At 39.5% G+C, this 12,067-nt stretch overlaps 1 protein-coding gene across 1 annotated transcript; it reads left to right on the top strand.

Moving 5' to 3' along the window:
- The first annotated feature begins 260 nt into the window (after positions 1 to 260).
- LOC117495007 (neuroepithelial cell-transforming gene 1 protein-like) lies at positions 261 to 7,120 on the top strand. Its single transcript, XM_034146064.1, has 12 exons — positions 261 to 400; positions 2,433 to 2,499; positions 2,597 to 2,656; positions 3,162 to 3,269; positions 3,390 to 3,557; positions 3,649 to 3,711; positions 3,812 to 3,908; positions 4,579 to 4,655; positions 4,746 to 5,003; positions 5,140 to 5,310; positions 5,405 to 5,591; positions 6,157 to 7,120. Exons 1-12 carry the CDS (start codon positions 261 to 263, stop codon positions 6,486 to 6,488), a joined length of 1,728 nt encoding a protein of 575 aa, XP_034001955.1. The 3' UTR covers positions 6,489 to 7,120.
- Positions 7,121 to 12,067: the final 4,947 nt, after the last annotated feature.

The raw sequence follows: 12,067 nt of genomic DNA, 5'->3' as shown, positions 1-12,067 counted from the left end.
GATTATGCTACATTCAAGGTCCTATTCGTCTCACTGGCCCCTCCCACCATATGGTATCCTAGCAGCCGATCTCTGAGCCCTCTCCTGATTGGTCCGTTTCACCGAATCCGCCATATTCAAACTTCCGCCGTAGTGTGTGTTCTGTTGTCATCGACCCTCCGCTTTCTTTGTACACATCGGGCCAATTTTCATACGTCTAGAATTGTCTTTTTAGTTTGCTTGATCAATAACCACGTCTCGGTATAGGTGACTCCTACAAAATGGAAGAAATTGAAGAAGTTGGTGTGAGGGCGGTGGGAAACAAAAAACCGAAACTTCGCAGGATGTCATCGAGGACTTCAACGACATCAGTTATCAGCGCCGCTTCTCCACACACACTGCGGAGAAACAACTCAAAAAAGTGAGTCAAAAATACGTGATATTATATTAACGTTATGCATTTGTTTTATATTTGAAAGCTCAGTTTGTTCTGTACAACGACTTTAGCACATTTCGAGTTATCTTGTTGGCCTATACGGTGACGGACAGGCTGTTATTGTAACTGGCAAATGCTGCATTCAGGTGCACCTCGGAAGACGTAATGTCGGATTGTGTCACCACGATTTGCCATGCTTGTCTTTTGTGATCTAGTTTGATAAAGGAAAAATATCACAAATGTGTTCTGATGGGTCTGTAGTCTTGAAATATTGTGTGGGCATGATCTGGTTAAGTATCTAACAGTATAGCTTTGATATTTTGAGATCACATGAAAAATCACACTTTTATCAATGGCCAAAGTCAGGATAAAAATATCCAGCATACTATATTATCCTTTTGGCACACAGAACTACTATTTTTTTACGAAACAAATGACTAAATATATAGAAACCTAATATAGTATGATAAGAAACCTTTATATATTGTGAGCTAAATGCACAACAGAAACTCATTAAAGTCATATTGTCATAAACGTCTATTTTGTAGCTTTTATTTTTTTTAAAGATGAAATGATTTAATACAATTCAAAAAAACTAGGAGTCAACAAAAAGGCAATTCATTCTGAATCTGATTGTAATACCAATACTAATAAAGTATTTGAAGTTAAAATTATGAAAAGCCCCAAACCATCCCAATGTAAAAGCTGGAACAAAAATGACAATATTGCCTGATCAATTTAAACAACATATCAGTCACTTCTGTAGAGTGAAAAATGAATTGAATAATATTTTCAGCACTAATTAATGTAAGATGCAGATTAATGTTTTCCAATACTGGATTGTTTCTATAATTCTGATAATGGACACTTTGGAGTCTGTATTTTCAATGTTTCTCTTCAATAGCAACACAGACTGTAAGAGACACTCAAAAGGCATGTCTGAAAAGTTAAACCTGTACTGCACCTGTGTTTGTTTTTTCAAGCTGCAGATAGGGTTGTGAAAGTACTGCAATATTTGTGTTGGCTTCATATCACTGCATTCCTACGGTGTACATATCATTACAAAGGGCCAAAAACTCAAATGTTTTAACTTTATAACCTCACATTTATTATCTTGTTATTAAGGCTCTGTAACACTGACATATTGACATGCTTTTTGCTCCTTACTATTCAAATTAAATGTTGTTATTCCTCATCACTTAGTCTTATTTCACTTACCCTCCACTCATAATTTGGTTATTTCCAACGTGACTTGAAGGCAGGATAACAAAGCAGTGTGTTCAGCTGACATCAACCTCAGGGAGTGTTTGACATAGAAGGACATTGTTTCTCTCTGTAGCTGCAGTGTTTTGTCAGAACATAACTGACTTTTTTTAAGAAGCAAAAAGCGGTTCAGTTCCTTGTATGGTTCAAATATTAACGTCCCGCAGGCGTCATCCACAGTGTTGGACACATTTGAAACATAACAGCCAGTGTAGCAAAAGAGGCATACAAAACGCATCCATCATAAAAACAGAGCTGAAACTGATTCCCTATAAACAATGCTTCTCTTAAGCTGTGTTTGTGTGAGGACTGCAAAATATATATTATTTTTTATCGTCATTGCAATGTAGAATTGTACCATATACACATGGTACAAGACGGCAATATTTCACTAGGGTATTTTTTAGGTTAGTTTAAAGAATATCAGTGAGTATCGGTACAAAACTGCACTTTAAAATGAAACTGTCATCTCTCAACAAGCTATAAGCATTATGACTAAAAGCATCAGAACTCATTCATAGCTATTTATTTATCGTTTTTGTTAGCATGATATTCAAAAACATTATCAAATATGTTCTTGATTGTGCAGCGCTAGTTTGTATACTTTGACTGCTATTAGTGGTGCTTTTTTAGCTGCCAGCGTTTGCACATATGATCAGATTCTGTACATGAGAAGCAGGCAGTCACACTGTAATGTTGATATAAACCTGTTGTCATTGTGCTTGACCGTTGCTTTTTGTCTCCTTTCCTGTAGACCTCCACTGCAGAGAGGAAGCTCCTTCACCTTTCTCACGCCTGGGACCCCGTGGGACTTCAGTCTAGTAAGTTAATTAATTCTTCAACATGTATCACAAATACGTGGAAGTATTTTCAAATGGGATGTGAAAGTAACATATTTGTATTCTTCCTCTGCTGCAGAAGAGAAAACGCAAAGAGAAGGAAGATGACACAGTCAGTCTGTCCAGCTTCGACCTGAAGGTGAGAGTCAGGGCAGCTTCCCGTCTGTCCGCTTGTTGTGAGATCTATGACAATTTCACTCATGCGAAAGAACACAGAGCAGACATGATGTGTATTTGTGGCTGTGACGCTACCGTATGTCCCACTGTGTGCCATCATGGGTAAAACCGCCATGTGACACCCGTGAATAAATGTGTCCTTCAAAAACGGATATGAAACTGGCTTCTGTCATGGCCGGCCAGTTCAGAGGTTTCGTTGCATATTTACACCAAACAACAGCAATGCTTTATCATATACTAAACTGTTTTATAAGTAAGAATAAAGTAAAATTAGGGCTTGTCTTATTTTTCATCAGCATTTCTATCCGGTGTTAAACAATATAAGTTGGTAAAAGTTTTATTCTAAATATTTGAGAGCCTTTTATCAAACAGTATCGTTTTATTCAAGGTAGTGTTACACCACTACAGTCTATACCTCAATACAATCCATTGGAAATAAATACGTTTTTTCCCCCCTTTATTCCCAGGAACCCAGTAACAAGCGAGTCCGACCTCTAGCCAAAGTTTCGTCCCTCGTAAACTTGATTTCTCCTTCAAAGAATGGAGCTGTGCGGCGCTTTGGACAGACCATCCAGGTGAATGCCATACTCTTGTCCCACCCACTCTAACAACATACATTGTAGATTTATAAATAGAAAAAAAAATTGTTTGACTGTAATATACTCTTTCTTTCTTCCCCCCCCCCCCCCCAAAAGTCTATGTCAATGCGTGCTGACAGTAAGTCACCAGGGATGCTCCTCAGAGGCGGCAGCAAGCTGGCAGGTCCGACTCCAACGAAACGCAGGAACAGCACGCTGTGGTCCGAGACGCTCGACGTCCATCAGAAGAGCACGTTCTCCACCAAAGAGATCAAGAGACAGGAGGTTAGGCAGTTCAGGCTTTTTAAAGTTAAATAATAAATACAGAGAGCATAACAATAATATCTTCTCCTGCTGTGTGTGTTTTTTTCTTCAGGCAATTCATGAGCTTTATAGGGGAGAACAGGATCTCATAGAAGATCTCCAACTCGCACGAAAGGTTAGAAAATCTTTATTTAAAACCATACAAAGTAATCAATACATTTATCCTGCAGTTTAAAGAACAAGGTGTGCTGACTGCTGCTTTTTCTCACATCTAGGCATACCATGATCCGATGCTAAAACTCTCCATCATGACATGGGAGGAACTGGCTCAAATATTTGGGGACCTGGACTCATACATCCCCCTACACGAGGGTAAATTACCATTACCCATGCTTTGCTTTGAGTGCTTCAATTGATGCATGGAGTCATTCTTATGTTAGCCATCAAAGCTCAATGCTATGCACATTTAAGAAAATGCATACGAATAGACTAGACCCTAGCAAATGAGAATACACCAGTTCGACGGGAATGCACATCATTTACACAAATCACTGCTTTAAGCTCACAGCATGTTGGAAACTGGTTCCAAGGGACACTAAAAGTTGATAACAGGGCCGTCCTAGTGGTTGCCATGATTTCTGGTTAATGCATTTTTTGACACCGGTTATCCACTGATGTGATTGCATAAAGATTGCAGTAATATCGCTACATTTTGCCATCACAAAGTGAAAATAACATAATAAATCTTAAATGTAACTATTTAAAAAAAAAAAACACTGACAGATAGCTGCCTTTAACAATTTCATGATCCGCAAACGGCAACAACAAGTACTGCGTTTCTCAGCAGTGTGTATCACTTTTATCTTGGATAATAGTTACAGGTGTGTTGTGAACTTCTTGCAGTAGTTGGTTTAGATGATGTGCCTTCTCGTCAAAATATGTTTTGTCTATTAGCATGTGTTTTAATTTGCAGTGCGTCAAGCTCTAGGAGCCACCATAGCCTTTGACTGTGTGTGATTTTTGTATTTTTTTGTATTTGCAGACTTATTGATGAAACTGACTGAGGGAACTGGCTCTGATGGAACAATATCTCAGATTGGACAGATGGTTATAGACTGGGTATGTGTATAGGTTTTTTACACAAATTATCTTCAAATATGACACATTTCAGCGTGTAAAAAGGTTGTAACTGTCACTGTGTTTTCTCAGCTGCCTGGTCTGAATGGTTACAAAGAGTACTGCAGCAACCAGCTGGCAGCCAAAGCCCTGTTGGACCAGAAGAAGCAGGACAGGCGGGTCCAGGACTTCCTGCAGCGCTGCCTGGAGTCGCCTTTCAGCAGGAAGCTGGACCTCTGGAGCTTCCTAGACATCCCGCGCTCACGCCTGGTGAAATACCCACTGCTGCTGCGAGAGATCCTGAAACACACTGCTCCTGATCACCCGGACGTACCCAGTCTGGAGAGAGCTGTACGTTATCCTCATGACAGATAGTGCTGTTGCTTTTATTTAGCTGTTGAATCTAAAATTAATATGGCTTTTATTTCACAAATGATTTAGTTGTGTGTGTTTTTCCATACTAATGAGTCTTTCCTTGATTACCCAGATCACTATTATCCAGGGGATTCTGTCAGATATCAACGTGAGAAAAGGGGAGTCTGAGTGCCAGTACTATATAGACAAACTGGAGTATCTGGATGATAAGCAGCGAGACCCTCTCATAGATAACTGTAAGACCCTGCTCTGTCACGGCGAGCTGCGGAACAAGAGTGGCTCGGTGAGGATTACTTCCCTTATTATTACCATCTGCATACATGTTATTGTCCTGTATTATAATAGGTTTAATGTTTTAATAATGTGTCTCTTCACAGAGGCTGCATGTGTTCCTCTTCTGTGAGCTCCTGATCATGACCCGGCCGGTGACCCGTAACGACCGGAGCTGCTTCCAGGTTTACCGACAGCCCATCCCGGTTCGGGACTTGGCTCTAGAGGACCTGCAGGACGGAGAGATCCGCATGGGGGGGTCCTTCAGAGGGGCTTTCACCAACGGAGAGAAAAGTGAGTTCAGTTTATTTTCACTCCATCTGCTGGCGAAGTGTGGCTGAGGCAATTTTTGTCACCCATTATTTTACCAAAATGATGCTTGATTGTTTAATTTATCCAGAAATGATACTCTTTAATGTTGAAAATGTAATATATTTTTGTGTCTTGGACTGCTGGTCAGAAAGTATTTTGAATACACATCATTTTGGGCTCTGACTTTCGTCTTACTAAATGATGAACATAACAATTATTCATATAAACCCTATTTTGCTTCAAAGTAGGCCATCATCGTTTTCATAAACTCTGTGAATTTTCAGGGTTTTGAAGGGGTGCTTGATACATCCTTAGCCTCTGAACAAGGCACTGCTGGATGGGGCAGGTCTTAGTTTTTCATAGTACAATAAAGCTTCACTTGGATCTTACATAAGCTGAAACATTAGATTTGTTGTTGAACAATAGTTCGGTCTAGAGTTCCACAGTCTGACGCCAACCACAAAAATAAATACTCTATACAATGTCTGTTGTAAGTTATAATAGTCCTGACCTAATACAGAATTTGCTGACTTCTGTGTCCCTCTAGCTAAGAACGTTTTCCGTGTGCGCTCTCTGGATCCCTCCCATGGCCAGTCTCACACTCTGCATGTGAACGACGTCTACCACAAGCAGCAGTGGCTCAACTGTCTGCGCACCGCAATGTCTCAACAACAGGAAATGGCACCTAGAGTTCAGCACACAGAGGTTACCAGGATCAAGCGTCGCTCCTCCACCGTCTCAGCCAGCATCTCTGACGAGGAGACCGACGAGAACTGTCCACCTGTCTCAGGTCCTAAACTCAGGCCTCAGACTCTCTCCAAAACCAGACTGGACCAGAAGTTACAAGGCTCGCTAAAGAGGAAGGAGACTGGAGTGTAGACTTTGAACCCGAAAAAAGGGATCCTCTCAGACAGACACATGTACACCACACTAGTCCTGTTAAGTCACATGTCTGTCGGTGAATTTTCAAACGACCACTGTTTTTATGCTCTTGCTTTTGTCCTTGTCTGTAGATGCACTGAAAAGACCATTTCAATCTTCTCCGTCCAAATGTTTTGTCCAATTCTAGTCGTGCAATTAGTTTACAAAAAAGAGATGTATGTGACTGAGATGTATGTTTACACCTGCTAAATGTGTGTGGAGTTAGGGTTTTATGTGGTTACCTATCTATGTTTAAACAGCTTTATACCACTTTTAGCTCAAGCTTTGTTTAAACATTCATTCCAGTATTTTTCTGCTGCACTCAAAATGCATTTATATTAGGCTATAGGCAATGTGTGTGCAGTTGTCAGTTATTTTGAGTGTTATCTGTGCCAAGAAAAGGAACCAAGATACTGAGAAACTGTGAGACCAGAAATGTTTAAGATTAGATAAAAGATAATGAGAAAATGTTGAGCAACAACACCAACCATGAATATCATAAGGTTATCACATTTCTTGGAAGAAAAAAAATCTAGATTTGTTCAGTGAAATGTAAAATAGCAAATGATAAAACATTTTGTACGTTAAGAGTCCCGAGTGTGGTTGTTTGAGATTGTATGTTATAGCCGGTTACAGCACACCACTCCTCCTGGTTGTACTTTGACCTCCTCAGTCGTTTCCGCTTGCTGTTGACATAGCTGTCCAACAGTCTGTCGCAACATTTCCACCTAGTATGTAGAAATCCTACATACCCTTTTTGTAGTTTTGTTAATTTCTCAGTCCAGAATGGAACAGTTCATTTTTAAGGCCATTTAAGATTAAGACAAAAACATTTAAAACCAATGGAAAGAAAACAATACTTTCCCTTTTTTCAGTTCAGGAGCCCAATTACTGCAGTTTGCTACATTCAGTCCAGTGTTTTTATGCTGCACTCAAAATGCATTTATATTAGGCTATAGGCAATATGTGTGCAGTTGTCAGTTATTATGAGTGTTATCTGTGCCAAGAACAGGGATCAAGATACTGAGAAACTTACTGTAGTTCTTACAATGATGGGTGCTTGGTATATTTGTACATGATTCCCACGAGTAGAAAAACATTTTAAATGAACCTTGATCTGTGTCTCAAAGTTTGCCATGTTATGTCTTTGAATTAGAAGGAATTAGGCCCAAACCAAACAGTCCTTTAGTTTCATGTTAAAGAAAGTGTGGGAACCCTGTATAAATGTAAGTATACTACAGATACATATCTGTGTTAATGCTTGAGTTTGTCCTTGCGGTAAAGCCACGATGACATCAACATTTTCAGTTTCAGTGTGACTTCCTCGTACTTCAGATATGAAAAGGAAATGTACTTTATCAAGCTTGATTTGAGAAGACTTGATAACGCAAAAACTAAAAATACTACATTTATGTCTTAAATTCATACAGACAACAACATAAATAAGAGTTCATTAGGAAATAAAAGCAGTTAAGCTTCTGACTGCTGAGGAGCGACATTTTGAAATAATTCTGTCCTGGCGCTCAAACGGGGTGCGGGTGCTTGGGTCTTAAAGTTAAACCAACAAGTGCTATACTTTATACTTTATACTTTACTCTATATGAACAAGTTGCATGGCCGCTCCCTTTTCCTACTCCCTTTCTCCTGATGCCTGCTAGTACAACCATGACCATAGCTGCAAGCTGTCAGCAGCTGAACCTGCAGTATTTATAGCTCATGGTAAGCCACAAACACTAACTGCTTCTCAACAACCTAGCCGATACCCTCTTCCTCAAAATATTTTTTTCTGCTGAAGAAAGAAGCTGTGGGAGTCTTTATTTTATAGCCGTTACTTCCTGTCAAGTATTAGCTCAATGTTGCTCCAAGATAAATTGGAAAAATCCCCAGCAATCCCTGATACCCTTCTCCAATAAACATTAACACCTGCTTTTCTAGAGGTGATCAGTGAAGACAGCTGACAGAGCCGCTGTGGTTCATGGAGGTTCAAATGACAAGCTCAGGGAAGTGAAAATATTTTAGATTTTCCACACCTTCACCAGCTTTCTTTTTAACCATCAAGCCCTGCCCTTCAACAACATTCCCAACTTGTGTAAACATGTTGACGTTTTTAGCAGGAACTAGTTTTACAGGTTGTTGTAGCCTACAACAACCGATTATTATACATCCATGGGTTAAACAGGAAGTAGCAACAGGCTAGGACTATTAGCTGCAGGCTAGGCTAGAAGCCAAAGACAGGATGGGTATAAGTCTTCCCAAAATGCCCCACCCATTTTAACTTTAAGATAAAGTTTTAAATGTTGTTATGTTTGTTCAGCTGTATGTTTTTGTGTATCTTAATTTCAATAATAGAGCTTGGGCACGTTCACACCGCAGTACTTTTCCCACTTTAGTTCCGATATAGTTCCGAAATGTTGCGTTCACACCAAAAAAATCCGGAACTAAAATTAGTTTATGAGAACCTTTTTACCCCCTTTTCCGTCCCTGCTAGAGAGCAGGGACTTTCGTGGGAGAAAAAGGTTCCTATAGAGAGGCGAAGTCCCGCCCATCTACTTCCGACCCATGGGACCTTATTTCGGAAAAATTATGCATTGAAGTCAATGGGGAGAGAAAGATTATCTTTCGATCCCGTTTGAATTGTGCCACGAATTACACATATGATGTTTGTCAATCTTAAATAATAATTTCCATGTAAAAAAAGTCACAGTTTGTCGTAAAACTGTTGAAATATAAGACTATGAAAAATACGCAAGAATCCCGGTCCCGCATGCTGGCTCTTACGGAACCAACTAACTCCCCTTTTGTGTATGTACAGCTCTCAACATGCCCAGACTTGTAGTGATTTTCACCTCTTTTAATACTTTTCGCCTCATTCTGAAAGAAAGAGGTGAAATGTGCCAACGTGACGGCCGTCTTGGTGTGTGGTGCGAGACGGGAGATGTAGTTCATTGAGCGGTTTCACACAAAAAAAGTGTTACTTCACAGTTTTACGACACATTTTTATTTTTTTTACTTGTAAAATTATCTTTTAAATTGACAAACATCATATGTGTAATTCGTGGCACAATTCAAACGGGATCGAAAGATAATCTTTCTCTCTCCATTGACTTCAATGCATAACTTTTCCGAAATAAGGTCCCATGGAGCTCAACCGGAAGGGGAGGGACTTCGCCTCTCTATTTCTGATTGGCTGGGCGGATTGCAAACCACGCCCCGTAAAACTCCAAGTGTTGTGAAGCCGCCATTTTATTATCCTCGCATTAGCATTATTAGCATTAGCATTAGCCCAGCGCACAAACGCAGAGAGACTAACTTATGGAGGTGTCGGCGTTCTGGCGATTTACTCGGAAGGCTGGGAGTCCCAGCAGCTTCTACTGAAGCCAGTCCCCAACTCCAGGGACTTCCGGCCGGGGACTTCAGGTGGCAGTATACGCCGTGAAGTTGTTTGCGGCCTGCCAGTAAACCCAAAGCAGAAGAAGAAGAAGAAGTGACGTCAGCGGCTTCATTTGCCTAATCCTCCCCCAGGGATTTATTCCGGTGTGAACGCGATCTGTACATGTAGTTCATGAGAACTAAAGAGTTCTCATGAACTAAGTTCTGATGAACCTTTGTGGGAAAAGTACTGCGGTGTGAAAGCGCCTCTTTTCGGAACATCACACTCCTCATCTGCCTGAACACACCAAGCTGACTGAGACTAAAACCATTTTGAAACAGAAATGTTGTATTGTATTTGAGTCAATATCACTATAAAGTAACTTTGGTGTCCCCATCAGAATCACTCAGTCATCATGAAAATGTAGCAGAATAATGAAACTCTGAGGTCTTATTATAAATGGCTAAACATTTACACACATATCAGTACAATGATAAGTCTCTTGAAATGTGTTTCCTTCATTTTATACCGTATTTTTTCATTGGATGTAGGCCTACGTGATTTTGGCATGTCCCACACACTGCTCTGCTAACTACAGTGTGTGTAATAAGTGATTAAATGATACTACATTTTTAAAATAATGATATGGTTTTATTGTCCACAACGGGTTATTTGATAAAAACGAGTCATTTTGATCATGTATATTCTATTTTCATAATAATATTGAACATTTTGCATGTGTCCCTGACATTGCTGTCCACCCTGTCATTATGGGGTAACTGCCCCTATAAAAAAACATCTGATGTTTTCAGTGACATTACTACCACCATTTTGTCTTTCCTCAATGGAGGCTGAGATATTGGCTAGTTGCAGAGTAAATATTTAAACTTATATTAAGTAATTTTAATCATATTATGTGTGTAGTTGGATGTTGTCAAGCTTAACATGTCCACTCTGTCATAGTGAAATGTCAATTCATATAAACACCTTTCAGAAATTCGAAATCTATTTCTTAAACAGTACACAGTCACCTTGCTAACTGAATCATGTTGCTAACTGAAGGTCCACCATGTGCTCATTAAATGCTAATATTAGCCAAAAATGTCCACCCTGTCATTGTCCACCCTGTCAGCAAGCCTTCCATGACAGGGTGGACATGGTGCAAATAGTTTGCCATCATTTCATTATTATCCAAATAATTGTTCCATTAACTGAAATATATTGTTGAGAAAGGGACTAAATAGCTTTCTGAAAATGTACATTTTATAATCACTATGTAATTACAATGTATTTACTCTACTTTGAATTTGTCCCATACAGGGTGGACACATTTTGCTGTTTGCATGTACATTGTCTGCCTGCAATTAATTCTTGACCAACATCCATTTCTAACGGCATAACATATACTTAATACAATGAATATGAAGTTCAATGGAAAATCTCAGCTTTTTTTTTTGTGGAAATGGGGAAGTCTCAAATGCACCGTATGGTGATATTGACTCATTTGTAGAATGGAAACTCCCCCAAGTTGCGTAAACCATTACATTCCCAAAGTATTTCCGCATCAAGAAATATATAATCTATGAGGTCACAGTAACTGTTAAAACACAGTTTCTGTTAATTAAAATAACTGCAGTCATTGTACTGATTCAATGTTAAGTGAATAACCGATTGGGCAATAACAGACCTTACTCAGATTCTGATTCAAAACACTTTACACCTGATTCCTGTCAGCCTCTATAGCAGCGGTGCAAGTTCAGACATGTTTTTTGTTCAGTGAGTGAATACAGTCTGACTAGCGTGTGTGCCACTTATTTCATGTTTCCTCTCTAACTCACCAACCTGATAGCTGCATTGGCGTGACTTTGATAAGGTCTTTTATTTGGTGGTAACTAATCTTTGCCTGCTAACTCTCGGGACAGGATTCTTGTCCAGACAGATATCTACATATATTCACCAGTTTTTACAAACCAAAGGGTTTTGGAGAAGTCAAAGTACATTTACTGTAAAGTTCGAGGCCCTATTTCCTCTATTGACAGTACAGCAGAAACTGGACTGAAGTTACATTGATTTAGTTGCATGCTCTGTACTTTACAAATACAAGAGTATTTAAAACACTTCTGAGTTTTTAAGGTACCTTTTTTGCAGCTTTAAATGCATTTGAGAA

This window comes from Trematomus bernacchii, unplaced genomic scaffold, assembly GCF_902827165.1.
Source record: "Trematomus bernacchii unplaced genomic scaffold, fTreBer1.1, whole genome shotgun sequence".
Lineage (NCBI taxonomy): Eukaryota > Metazoa > Chordata > Actinopteri > Perciformes > Nototheniidae > Trematomus > Trematomus bernacchii.
The sequence above is the reverse complement of the archived record's forward strand: the minus strand, read 5'-3'. Positions and strand labels throughout refer to the sequence as shown.

Coding starts and splice junctions, on each gene's coding strand:
- LOC117495007 (XM_034146064.1), top strand. CDS start 261: ATGGAAGAAATTGAAGAAGTTGGTGTGAGGGCGGTGGGAAACAAAAAA. Junction 401..2,432: donor CGGAGAAACAACTCAAAAAA/GTGAGTCAAAAA, acceptor CCTTTCCTGTAG/ACCTCCACTGCAGAGAGGAA. Junction 2,657..3,161: donor TGTCCAGCTTCGACCTGAAG/GTGAGAGTCAGG, acceptor CTTTATTCCCAG/GAACCCAGTAACAAGCGAGT.